Source organism: Choloepus didactylus, chromosome Y (genome assembly GCF_015220235.1).
Source record: "Choloepus didactylus isolate mChoDid1 chromosome Y, mChoDid1.pri, whole genome shotgun sequence".
NCBI lineage: Eukaryota > Metazoa > Chordata > Mammalia > Pilosa > Megalonychidae > Choloepus > Choloepus didactylus.
The window spans coordinates 25075630-25088354 of NC_051335.1; the positions used below are offsets into that span (position 1 = coordinate 25075630).

At 36.1% G+C, this 12725-nt stretch overlaps 1 protein-coding gene across 1 annotated transcript in view; it reads left to right on the top strand.

Moving 5' to 3' along the window:
- Nucleotides 1-12725, top strand: part of ABCB7 (ATP binding cassette subfamily B member 7) — a gene marked incomplete at its 5' end in the record, with an annotated part of 140168 nt that overhangs the window by 18393 nt on the left and 109050 nt on the right. The window contains one exon of the mRNA XM_037822735.1: nt 1593-1712. Coding sequence (XP_037678663.1) covers nt 1593-1712 — 120 coding nt within the window. The remainder of the gene's footprint in view (nt 1-1592; nt 1713-12725) is intronic.

Consider the following 12725-nt stretch of genomic DNA (forward strand, 5'->3'; position numbering starts at 1 on the left):
CAATATGGAGAAAGAGATTATTCCACAAGAGGGAATGGTATTTTGCAGTTTGTGTGGCAAGAGGGATTATGAATTGTTTGGGGAACTGAAAGAAAGCCAATGTGGTATGAACAGTGAGGGCAACAGTGTAAAATTTGGCTGAAGAGATACACAGGGGGCAGGCCAGGCAGAGCCTTATAAGCCATGTTAATGGATTTTAGTCTTTATCCTTAGAGTGATAGGATGTCATTGAAAAAGGTTTTAGGTGATATCTGATTTCCCAGTGAACTAATTAGAGAGGGACCAGAGTGGATACAGGGAGATAAGTTAGGAGGTTGTTGCAGTACTGTAAGTGAGAAATGATATCTTGGATTGGATTGGTGGTAGAAATGGAAAGAAGACAGATTGGAGATTTTTAGGAGGTAAACGTGATTGCACTTGAGCATATTCTTAAGTATTTTTTAGGATAAATTCCCAGAGGTGAAATGCTTGAATCGAAGGGCATAATTATTTTAAAAACTTACGGTAGAAAAAAATATATATATATACAATAAAAATAAAAATAAAAATAAACTTGTGGTAGATATTGTCAAATTGCTTTCCAGAGGATTGTTTCAGGGTACTCTCCCGCCGGTGAACATTATCTTTTTTGTTTTTTTTAAATACCTTTTCCAGAAATTGTGTTGTATTTCAATTTTTTGGTTGGGAATTGTTTTGCCAGCTATAATAATGTAATTTTTGGAATACAAACGTATTGACCTTCCTATTTTGGCTTTAGAAAGTATGGTTTTAATTCTTAGTATTCTTCCTATAAAAAGCTGAAACTTAGATAGAAGGATTTAATGTGAGTGTTGCCTAGGGAACATGGGAAAAAGAAATATGTGAAATGGGTTTAGGTCAGATTAAGCATGATTGGTAAATTGCATTTTTGTTGAAATGTTTAATTACTCCAATACCTGTTCTAAAGAGTGAATACCAAAACCCCTGCTTTCCTAAACACCATATTGTACTCTGCTCTGTCATGAGTTTGGGCTTAGGACTCCCAAAATATTTTAAATAAGAATATTGATAAAGACCCCAAAAGTATGTAAAGCTTTTGACCTTTACATTTTCATATTTCTCTCTGAAATATGGAAATGTTTCTTCTTAAGTTTCTTTAATTTTTGATAGCTTAATAAATAAGAAATAAATATATGGTACATGTCCCTGGGGGAGGGGGAAATGGGGAGTTACTACTTAATGGGTAAACAGTTTCTGTTTGTGGTGATGAAAAAGTTTTGGTAGTAGATAGTGGTGACGGTTGCACAGCATTGTGAATGTAATTAACGCTACCGAATTGTACCTTAAAAAATGGTTAAAATGGCAATTTTTATGTTATTTTTGTTACCACAGTAAGATGTTAAGAAATTTTTAATGAAAAATTATACTAAAAGAACAGTTGAAATAAGTTTTTTTCCTAAATTGTTTGTTTGTAAGATACTGGCCTTAGATTCAGAGTAAAAGTTATGTGTTTTCATGTACTTCTCAAATATTTATATAATTCTACATTATTGAAGTGTGATTATGTTTGAGATGACATGCTGCTCACTGCTTTGTTCTCTCTCTTTCCATAGTTAAAAGGTGTTGATACTCAGAAAATCATCAAAGCAATGCTTTCTTATGTGTGGCCCAAAGACAGGCCAGATCTTCGAACTAGAGTTGCCATTTCCCTGGGATTTTTGGGTGGTGCAAAGGTAAGATTAGGAAAAATTAATGGATTGTTTGTTGTTATAACTAAAAAATACTATGACATTTTCTAGTCATGATCCCTGGGCTGATATATGCCACATATGGGGGAACATTGCCAACTTTTAGGGCCCTCATTAGTTTACATTGTTTTATGCAGTCAGCAGAAATTATATGGTAATGCCCGATTTATCTGTGGATCAGAATTCTAGCATCTTCAACTTAATGGAATACATTCCTGAAACCAGCAGAACCATTAGTTGTAACAAAACATAATGAACTTTATAAAAGAAGCTCCTCAGAGCCTTGTTGATTCTTATTTAATACATATTTCTGATACGCTTGGTTCCCAGTTCCCAGTAAAGTGAAAGAGGATGAAGTCATTTTAGGCACATTGGTAACCATAAGTGGTAAATAAAAGTTTAACATCAAGGGAAAAAAATCAGAAAAACAAAAGCAAACAAACAGAAAAAATAGCAGCCACAAAAGCCAGGCATTTGGGTGCCATTCAGTAAAGGGGCCCTCTACGTTTTAGTAGCCTCTTCAGTGTATCACTGTACTGTAACACATTTTAATAAGGCAAAGTTAGAACAATGACTCTGAGTTTTCAAAGAAGACTTGTTTTCTATTCATTCAAATTTTAGAGGTCAGGGACGTCTATATCTTCAGGTACAATATATTGTCATGGTAAAGAGCATGGTCTCTAGAGTTAGACTGCCTGGGCTCTGCCACTTACTAACCTTGTAATCTTGGACACGTGGCTTGGTCTCTGTGCCTCAGTTTCATGATTTATAAAAGAGGGTTGTTACCCTCTTTATATAAGTTAACATATAAAACCCTTAGAAAAAGGCCTGGCTCATAGTAAAAAGCAATAAAAGGTATTTGTTTAAATAAATAAAAATTATAGTTTACTTCATCAAAAATGTAGTAATGTCTGCTCAAAAGTGTAAATGAGGCGTGGCTATAATTTGGTATGTATAAGGGTAGGTATTTTGTTTTAGAACCCAGGTCTTATCACTTTATTTCTTCTCTATATATTTTGTCCGCTTTTATTTACTCATTCTTTTCCATATCCTAAAAAAATATTTATTTAGAACTCATCATACAAAGTACTGTTCTTGGCACTGTATAGTATTCAAATATGAATAAAGCAAGTTTCTTCCCTCAGAGCATACAGGATAACACAACTTTTATTGTATTGCCATATACAAGGTCATAAATGATTTAAAAGAATTACAAGTCACATGTCTTGAGGATTCAGAGGAGAGAGGACCCATCAACATGGGGAGTCAGAAAAAGTTTCGCCAAAAAGGTGACATCTGAGTTAAACCTTGATTGGTGACTGGGACTATTACAAGTATAGGAATAACATGAACAGTGGTCTAGATGGGATAGGATATATAATGTGTGTGGAGAAATGAGTAGTCCAGTTTGGCTCCAGTGAGGGGAAGATGTTTCAGAGGAGTTGGAATGGTTAGATAAGAGCTCTTGTTTTGAAATTACCTTAACAGTAAAACAGAAAATTGATTTAATTATGTGGGAAATAGGAACCTTCATTTTGAGTAGAATAATAAGGTTAGACTCGTGTTTTAGGAACTTAATCTGGCCCTGGTGTATAAGGTAGAGTGATGAAAGACCTAAGGTAGGGGATACTATTTATTTCATGCATTCATTCAGCAAATATTTACTGGCCAGTTGTGAGCCTAATGTAATACTCTAGGTGAGAAATAATAGCAGTTTGTACTACAGTGGTATTAGAAATGGTAATAAAGAGGGAAAAGATGCAAGAGGTATTGTGAGGTAGGGGAGGTAGAGTCAACAAGGTTTAGTAACTGGTTGAATATTAGAAGTAAAAGAGGAATAGGATTCAAAGATGATGTGAAAGATGAAAGAATGATAATACCATTAATGATAGGTAGTTAAGTCAGGAGGTCTTGTTTGGGAAATGAAGATTTTGGTTTTGGACATGTTAAGTTTGAGGTGCTAGTGGCACATCCAGATAGAGATATTAAGGTGGTAATACAAATTACAGGACAAGTTCAGGAAGGAGCCCAGAGTTGGAGAGAGTAAGAGGTGATTGTTGAAACACTGTAAATTAGTGAGCTCACCAAGGGAAAGAATGGAAATAGAAGACCAAGGACGGAGGCTTGATCAATGTGTTCCTGTAGGGAAGTAAAGCAAACAGTACAGGAAACAGCCACAGAATGATTGGAGAGATAACAGTAAAACCAGAATAATTCAGTCAGACTGTTCATTTGTTTTTGTCTCCTTTCCCATCTACGGGGTCTGTTAAGGACTTTCCCAGTGAACCTGGCACATTCCTTGGGAGGGTGCTAAAATCATGTTGTTGAGCAACAGACCAAGAATCCATACTTTATCCTATTAGTTTAAGTTGAGCAGAGAGAATAATATTTAAATCTAATTTTGGTAGCTACTGTTGAAGTTTTTCAACTCTCTTAGTCATTAGCACAATACTGATAGCTGAATTATCTTTTACATATAAATTACTTAAGGATAAAGATAATTCTGGGCTCTTTTGCAAGGTAGAATTAGCAAATTGGCCTTTATTCCTTTATTAGCTGAATTAAAATACCTTGCTGGCAAATTAAAAGCAGATTCTTTTCTGGACTTTGTTTTGAATTGAAGAGAACAAGTTAGAATAAGATTAATTAAGCTAGCCAAAGGGAGTATTAAATAATGACATTTGTATTAGGATTTATTTTTAGAGTGAGTTCCTATCCTTCACAATACAGATTTCTGTTGCTTGGTGACAGGTCAGTATCATATCTGAAATCTAGATCTATACTAACTTCCTTAAGGACTGAAATATTTTTAGAAGGCTAATGTTCAGTTCTTCCATCAACAGATCCTGAGTGCCCACAGAATGGGAAGTGCTGTGCTAAATTCATGTAAACTAATTTCAAGTAAACAGAAATTAATATATAAGAAGCAGTACTCAACAAGTGTGATTGATTCCTTTTGAATCAAGAAAAGGAAGAAATTGCCAGAGTGCCTGCTAATACTTATAGTGATTGTCTGCTAGTACTTGGGGAGCATATAGGAAAGTTCTTTTTAGTACACATGAAAGGCACCATCAAATAGTTTTAGGAATTCAGAGCATAGTATTAGCATTTAGCCATTGAACGACGTTTTCCAGCTTCTGCACTGTACTCGGTTTAAGAGGATTGTTCCCCCATATCCTTAAAAACTGATCATTATTTATTTTTGATCAGTATTGCAGGTTGGGTTTTATAGTTAGTGTGCAAAGATGGATTGTTATCCATGTTCAATCCCTTGGCTTTCTACTTTTTCCTCAGCCCTGATTACATGCTTTGGCATATAAACACTTTGGACCAGTCTAGGCCCCTTTATGCCCTGGTCTTCCCTACTTCCTCCATGTACTTCTCCTGGGAGTTTTTATGCAACGTTCAGGAGCCTTCTCAGTTTTGTGACTAGGCCTGAGGCATAGGTGAGAGAAAAGTAAAGGCATAAAAGAAAAATTTCAAGTGAGAAAAAGAAAAAGGGAGGAGGATTTCATGCTAACATATGAAGCCACAGTGTATCCTTTGCTTGCTCATTCACCTTTTAATGCTCTTTTGATCTGAGAGTCTTAAGGCCATCATTGTCTCCAATAAAGATTTTAAAAAATAAACTATCATTTACAGATGTCCTGGGTTCCAGAGGAGGCCAAGAAGGTGCATTGGTATTCCTTCTAGCAGAGTTGCAGCAATTTTATATTATATGTTGGAGTTCTGAATGAGGTATATTTTAGGGGTTCTGCTGTCAAGAGACAGAGAGAGAGAGAGAGAGAGAGAGAGAGAGAGAGAGAACACATTGTCTGTATTCATTCCTTAAATCCTTACATATCTTATACCATGTCATTTCTTACCATCCACACAGTAGTATCATATCAACGTTAATCTGGGGATTTTGAGATCTTCTAAAGGGGATTTTAAAAAAATTCAGCCTTTCTAGTATTTTACATATGGTTGTGCCAGGATTTAAGGAAAATAGAAAAAAATATATTTACTAAAATAATCTGGTATTATAAATTAGATTTTTATAAATTATAAAATTATTTCCAGAGAGAGTAAATTATAAAAATATAATCAATATACATTTTCTCCAGGAATGCATCTGTTATATAAGTAATGGATAATATTATATGTATTGAGCAAACATTTATTGAGTGCCTACTAGGTACATGGTACTATGCTAAGCAGCTGGAGAATATAAAAATGAATAAAATACGGGACCTTACCCTTCTGGAGTTGCAATGTATTGAGAGAGAAAAATATAAATACTGATAAATATATAAGACATGTTATGAGCACCCAAAGAGAGACACAAATCAAGTTCTATGGGAATGTCAAGGATTAGGCAGTTTAGGAAAAGCTTCATGGAGGAATTAACATTTTCCAGTAATTACTGTTTTAACATTTGCAGCTTCAAAAAACTCATGAACTTTTTCTTAACTTTGATTTATTCAAAATTTTCTGAAAAACAAACACTTCCTGAAGCCTTTTTTTAATCTTCATTTTATTGAGATACATTCACATACCACACAGTCATACAAAACAAATCGTACATTCGATTGTTCACAGTACCATTACATAGTTGTACATTCATCACCTAAATCAATCCCTGACACCTTCATTAGCACACACACAAAAATAACAAGAATAATAATTAAAGTGAAAAGAGCAATTGAAGTAAAAAACAACACTAGGTACCTTTGTCTGTTTGTTTCCTTCTCCTATTTTTCTACTCATCCATCCATAAACTAGACAAAGTGGAGTATGGTCCTTATGGCTTTCCCAATCCCATTGTCACCCCTCATAAGCTACATTTTTATACAATTGTCTTTGAGATTCAGAGGTACTGGGTTGTAGTTTGATAGTTTCAGGTATCCACCACCAGCTACCCCAATTCTTTAGAACTTAAAAAGGGTTGTCTAAAGTGTGCGTAAGAGTGCCCACCAGAGTGACCTCTCGGCTCCTTTTGGAATCTCTCTGCCACTGAAGCTTATTTCATTTCCTTTCACATCCCCCTTTTGGTCAAGAAGATGTTCTCTGTCCCACGATGCCAGGTCTACATTCCTTTCCGGGAGTCATATTCCACGTTGCCAGGGATATTCACTCCCCTGGGTGTCTGATCCCGCGTAGGGGGGGGAGGGCAGTGATTTCACCTTTCAAGTTGGCTTAGCTAGAGAGAGAGGGCCACATCTGAGCAACAAAGAGGCATTCAGGAGGAGGCTCTTAGGCACAATTATAGGGAGGCCTAGCCTCTCCTTTGCAGCAACCGTCTTCCCAAGGGTAAAACCTATGGTAGAGAGCTCAATCCATCAAAAACCAGTCCCCTGTGTCTGTGGTCATGTTAGCAACCATCGAGCTGGGGTAGGCCAATACCCCTGCATTCTCCACAGGCTCCTCAAGGGGGCACTACATATTTTTTTCCTTGTTATTCTTTTTTAAATCAACTGTATGAAAAAAAAAATTTAAAAAAAAAACATACAATAAAAGAACATTTCAAAGAGACCATAACAAGGGAGTTAGAAAAAGACAACTAACCTAAGATAACTGCTTAACTTCCAACCTGTTCCTGCTTTACCCCAAGAAAGTTACCTAATATAGCAACATTTCTGTGAACTTGTTCCTACTATATCCATCAGAGATTAACAGACCATAGTCACTCCTGGGCATCCCCAGAACGTTAAACCTGAAGCCTTTTATTAAGTTGAGAAGCATGATTTATACCCTAGAATATTGTTTTACCTCATATTACCAGTTTAATCCAACTACCTCCTAACCTTCGGTCAAATAAATTTTAGGGTGTAGTATAAGGCCATATAAACAAAAAATTTTATTAAATTGGGTTCAATTTAATACTGAATTCAATTCAATACTGGTAGTATTGAGGTGGTTCATTAAACATCGGATTTTTCCCCTTTAAATTGTTTTTCTTTCCTAGAGGGCCAATATCCCTAACTAGAGTAGTGGAGTGGAGAGCGTAAGTCAATTGTTTTGTGTATTTCAGCTGTGAAATGTGGTGAAACAAGTTTGCTTTTTGGTTATCATAACCTGTATTCTTTTAATTTGCCTACTCCAGGTTTTAGGTTTCTGTTATTTGACAATGACTTACAGTCTTATCTGTTTATATGTTTCAGCTTTGTCATGTTTATGCTTTCCTGATTAAACTAATATGTTGAGTAAAAACAATCAACAGATTTCTTACAAATTGTATGTTATATAATAGTCCTGCATATGTAATCTCTGTGTGTGTTTATTCACATAGATTAATCATACCTATTGCTTCACCTTCTCGGAATCCATATTCAAATCTGTCACAAGAATTGAATTAAATAGGCTGTTCTGTTGAGGCTGACCCTTAACCTCCAAAATAAACTTTAAATAAAACCAGGAGAATTTTGTCTATGTAATGGAAGTCTTTTTTTTTTTTTTTTTGGTATTTGCTGTATTACTCAGGTCTAATTTTCATGAATTAATAACTCACACAAAGTATAAAATAATTTCCTTTTGCTGAACTAAGGTGTTTTGTTTTCTGTTGTTTTTTGTTTGTTTGTTTGTTTTTTCTTTCTCTTAAGAATAGTGTTCAGGTCTTAGAAGGCCCTACCACTACCCCAGTGGTCTTCAGAAATTGTCTAAGTACTTTGTTCAGTTTTCTTTTCTCCGTGTTTTACCTTTCTAATTGAATCTCCCTTTAGTGTTCTTGGTCGTTATTTTCTTCCTCTCCTTCTAGTTATTTTAGAACTAGAGAGGTACTTAAACAAATAAATTTATTACACTTTGTTTAGAAATATTGGGCCCTTTTTGGCAGCAGTAGTTACAGAACCCTTAAAGATATAAATTATTGAAGAATTTCAGGCTATTAAAAAAGTGTGAAAGCAAAGGGTTTTTCAGATGACATAGATAATGCTTTCATGATCATAAAAGGAAAAGTTGTTTTTAAATCTGGAATTTAAGACCCTAAGCAAACTGACATATTGACCATTAATTTGGCGTCATGTAGATACAAACCAATGCATACCTTAGGCTGTCTTTTATGCTGATATTACATCTTTCCTAATTCCATTATTCATTTAATGACCCATATAATGAAAATTAAATGAATTCAATTTCTTAATGATATACTAGACCATGAAAATTCAAGAATATAGTTGATTATTTATATGTGCAATTACCATCTAGCCTTATTTTTAGATATTTCCTCCCCCTAGGGAGCCAGGTCTTCTGATACCTGAGACATTGACTGTGTTTTCTAAAATTTGTTTTTAATTTACATGCAGTAAAATGAACTCTTTTTGATACTCAGTTCTATGAGTTTTAACACGTGTGTATATATTTATGTAATTACCACCACATGAAAAGTGCTGTCACCCCAAAAATCTCCCTCAGGTTGCCCGTGTATAGGCATACCTTCTCCCCCCCCCCTTAACTTCTGGCAACCACTGGTTTGTCCTGTTTGTCCTTTATCACTTCAGTTTTGTCTTTTTGAGAATCTCTATAAATGGAATCATATAGTATGTAACCTTTTTTTTTATCATCTTATTGAGATATATTCACATACCACACAGTCATACAAAACAAATCGTACTTTCGATTGTTTACAGTACCATTACATAGTTGTACATTCATCACCTAAATCAATCCCTGACACCTTCATTAGCACACACACAAAAATAACAAGAATAAAAATTAGAGTGAAAAAGAGCAATTGAAGTAAAAAAGAACACTGGGTACCTTTGTCTGTTTGTTTCCTTCCCCTATTTTTCTACTCATCCATCCATAAACCAGACAAACTGGAGTGTGGTCCTTATGGCTTTCCCAATCCCATTGTCACCCCTCATAAGCTACATTTTTATACATCTGTCTTCGAGATTCATGGGTTCTGGGTTGTAGTTTGATAGTTTCAGGTATCCACCACCAGCTACCCCAATTCTTTAGAACCTAAAAAGGGTTGTCTAAAGTGTGCGTAAGAGTGCCCACCAGAGTGACCTCTCGGCACGTTTTGGAATCTCTCTGCCACTGAAGCTTATTTCATTTCCTTTCACATCCCCCTTTTGGTCAAGAAAATGTTCTCTGTCCCAAGATGCCGGGTCTACATTCCTCCCCGGGAGTCATATTCCACGTTGCCAGGGAGATTCACTCCCCTGGGTGTCTGATCCCACGTAGGGGGGAGGGCAGTGATTTCACCTTTCAAGTTGGCTTAGCCAGAGAGAGAGGGCCACATCTGAGCAACAAAGAGGCATTCAGGAGGAGACTCTCAGGCACAAATATAGGGAGGCCTAGCCTCTCCTTTGCAGCAACCGTCTTCCCAAGGGTAAAACTTATGTTAGAGGGCTCAACCCATCAAACCACCAGTCCCCTATGTCTCTGGTCATGTTAGCAACCATGGAGGTGGGGTAGGCGAATACCCCTGCATTTTCCACAGGCTCCTCAAGGGGGCACTACATCATTTTTTTTTCCTTGTTTTTCTTTCTTTCTTTTTTTTTTTTAACTTTCCCTTCTTTTTTAAATCAACTGTATGAAAAAAAAAGTTAAAAGGAAAACAAACATACAATAAAAGAACATTTCAAAGAGACCATAACAAGGGAGTAAGAAAAAGACAACTAACCTAAGATAACTGCTTAACTTCCAACATGTTCCTACTTTACCCCAAGAAAGTTACATAATATAGCAACCTTTCTGTGAACTTGTTCCTACTATATCCATCAGAAATTAACAGACCATAGTCATTTCTGGGCATCCCCAGAACGTTAAAAAGCTTATCTGTTCTTCTTGGATTATTGTTCCCCCTTCCTTAATTACTCTCTACTGCTAGTTCCCCTACATTCTACATTATAAACCATTTGTTTTACATTTTTCAAAGTTCACATTAGTGGTAGCATATAATATTTCTCTTTTTTTGCCTGGCTTATTTCACTCAGCATTATGTCTTCAAGGTTCATCCATGTTGACATATGTTTCACGAGATCGTTCCTTCTTACTGACGCGTAGTATTCCATCGTGTGTATATACCACATTTTATTTATCCACTCATCTGTTGAAGGACATTTGGGTTGTTTCCATCTCTTGGCAATTGTGAATAATGCTGCTATGAACATTGGCGTGCAGATATCTGTTCGTGTCACTGCTTTCCGATCTTCCGGGTATATACCGAGAAGTGCAATCGCCGGATCGAATGGTAGCTCTATATCTAGTTTTCTAAGGAACTGCCAGACTGACTTCCAGAGTGGCTGAACCATTATACACTCCCACCAACAGTGAATAAGAGTTCCAATTTCTCCACATCCCCTCCAGCATTTGTAGTTTCCTGTTTGTTTAATGGCAGCCATTCTAACCGGTGTTAGATGGTATCTCATTGTGGTTTTAATTTGCATCTCTCTAATAGCTAGTGAAGCTGAACATTTTTTCATGTGTTTCTTGGCCATTTGTATTTCCTCTTCAGAGAACTGTCTTTTCATATCTTTTGCCCATTTTATAATTGGGCTGTCTGTACTATTGTCATTGAGTTGTAGGATTTCTTTGTATATGCAAGATATCAGTCTTTTGTCAGATACATGGTTTCCAAAAATTTTTTCCCATTGAGTTGGCTGCCTCTTTACCTTTTTGAGAAATTCCTTTGAGGTGCAGAAACTTCTAAGCTTGAGGAGTTCCCATTTATCTGTTTTCTCTTTTGTTGCTTGTGCTTTTGGTGTAAAGTCTAGGAAGTGGCCGCCTAATACAAGGTCTTGAAGATGTTTTCCTACATTATCTTCTAGGAGTTTTATGGTACTTTCTTTTATATTGAGATCTTTGGTCCATTTTGAGTTAATTTTTGTGTAGGGGGTGAGGTAGGGGTCCTCTTTCATTCTTTTGGATATGGATATCCAACTCTCCCAGCCCCATTTGTTGAAAAGACCATTATGGCTCAGTTCAGTGACTTTGGGGGCCTTATCAAAGATCAGTCGGCCATAGATCTGAGGGTCTATCTCTGAATTCTCAATTCGATTCCATTGATCTATATGTCTATCTTTGTGCCAGTACCATGCTGTTTTGGCAACTGTGGCTTTATAATAAGCTTCAAAGTCAGGGAGTGTAAGTCCTCCCACTTCGTTTTTCTTTTTTAGAGTGTCTTTAGCAATTCGAGGCATCTTCCCTTTCCAAATAAATTTGATAACTAGCTTTTCCAAGTCTGCAAAGTAGGTTGTTGGAATTTTGATTGGGATTGCATTGAATCTGTAGATGAGTTTGGGTAGAATTGACATCTTAATGACATTTAGCCTTCCTATCCATGAACATGGAATATTCTTCCATCTTTTAAGGTCCCCTTCTATTTCTTTTAGTAGAGTTATGTAGTTTTCTTTGTATAGGTCTTTTACATCGTTGGTTAAGTTGATTCCTAGGTACTTGATTTTTTTTAGTTGCTATTGAAAATGGTATCTTTTTCTTGAGTGTCTCTTCAGTTTGTTCATTTCTAGCATATAGAAACATTACTGACTTATGTGCATTAATCTTGTATCCCGCTACTTTGCTAAATTTGTTTATTAGCTCTAGTAGCTGTATCGTCGATTTCTCAGGGTTTTCTAGATATAAGATCATATAGTCTGCAAACAATGACAGTTTTACTTCTTCTTTTCCAATTTGGATGCCTTTTATTTCTTTGTCTTGCCGGATTGCCCTGGCTAGCACTTCCAGCACAATGTTGAATAACAGTGGTGACAGCGGGCATCCTTGTCTTGTTCCTGATCTTAGAGGGAAGGCTTTCAGTCTCTCACCATTGAGTACTATGCTGGCTGTGGGTTTTTCATATATGCTCTTTATCATGTTGAGGAAGTTTCCTTCAATTCCTACCTTTTGAAGTGTTTTTATCAAAAACGAATGTTGGATTTTGTCAGATGCTTTTTCAGCATCTATTGAGATGATCAATTGATTTTTCCCTTTTGAGTTTTTAATGTGTTGTAATACATTGATTGTTTTTCTTATGTTGAACCATCCTTGCATGCCTGGAATGAACCCCAC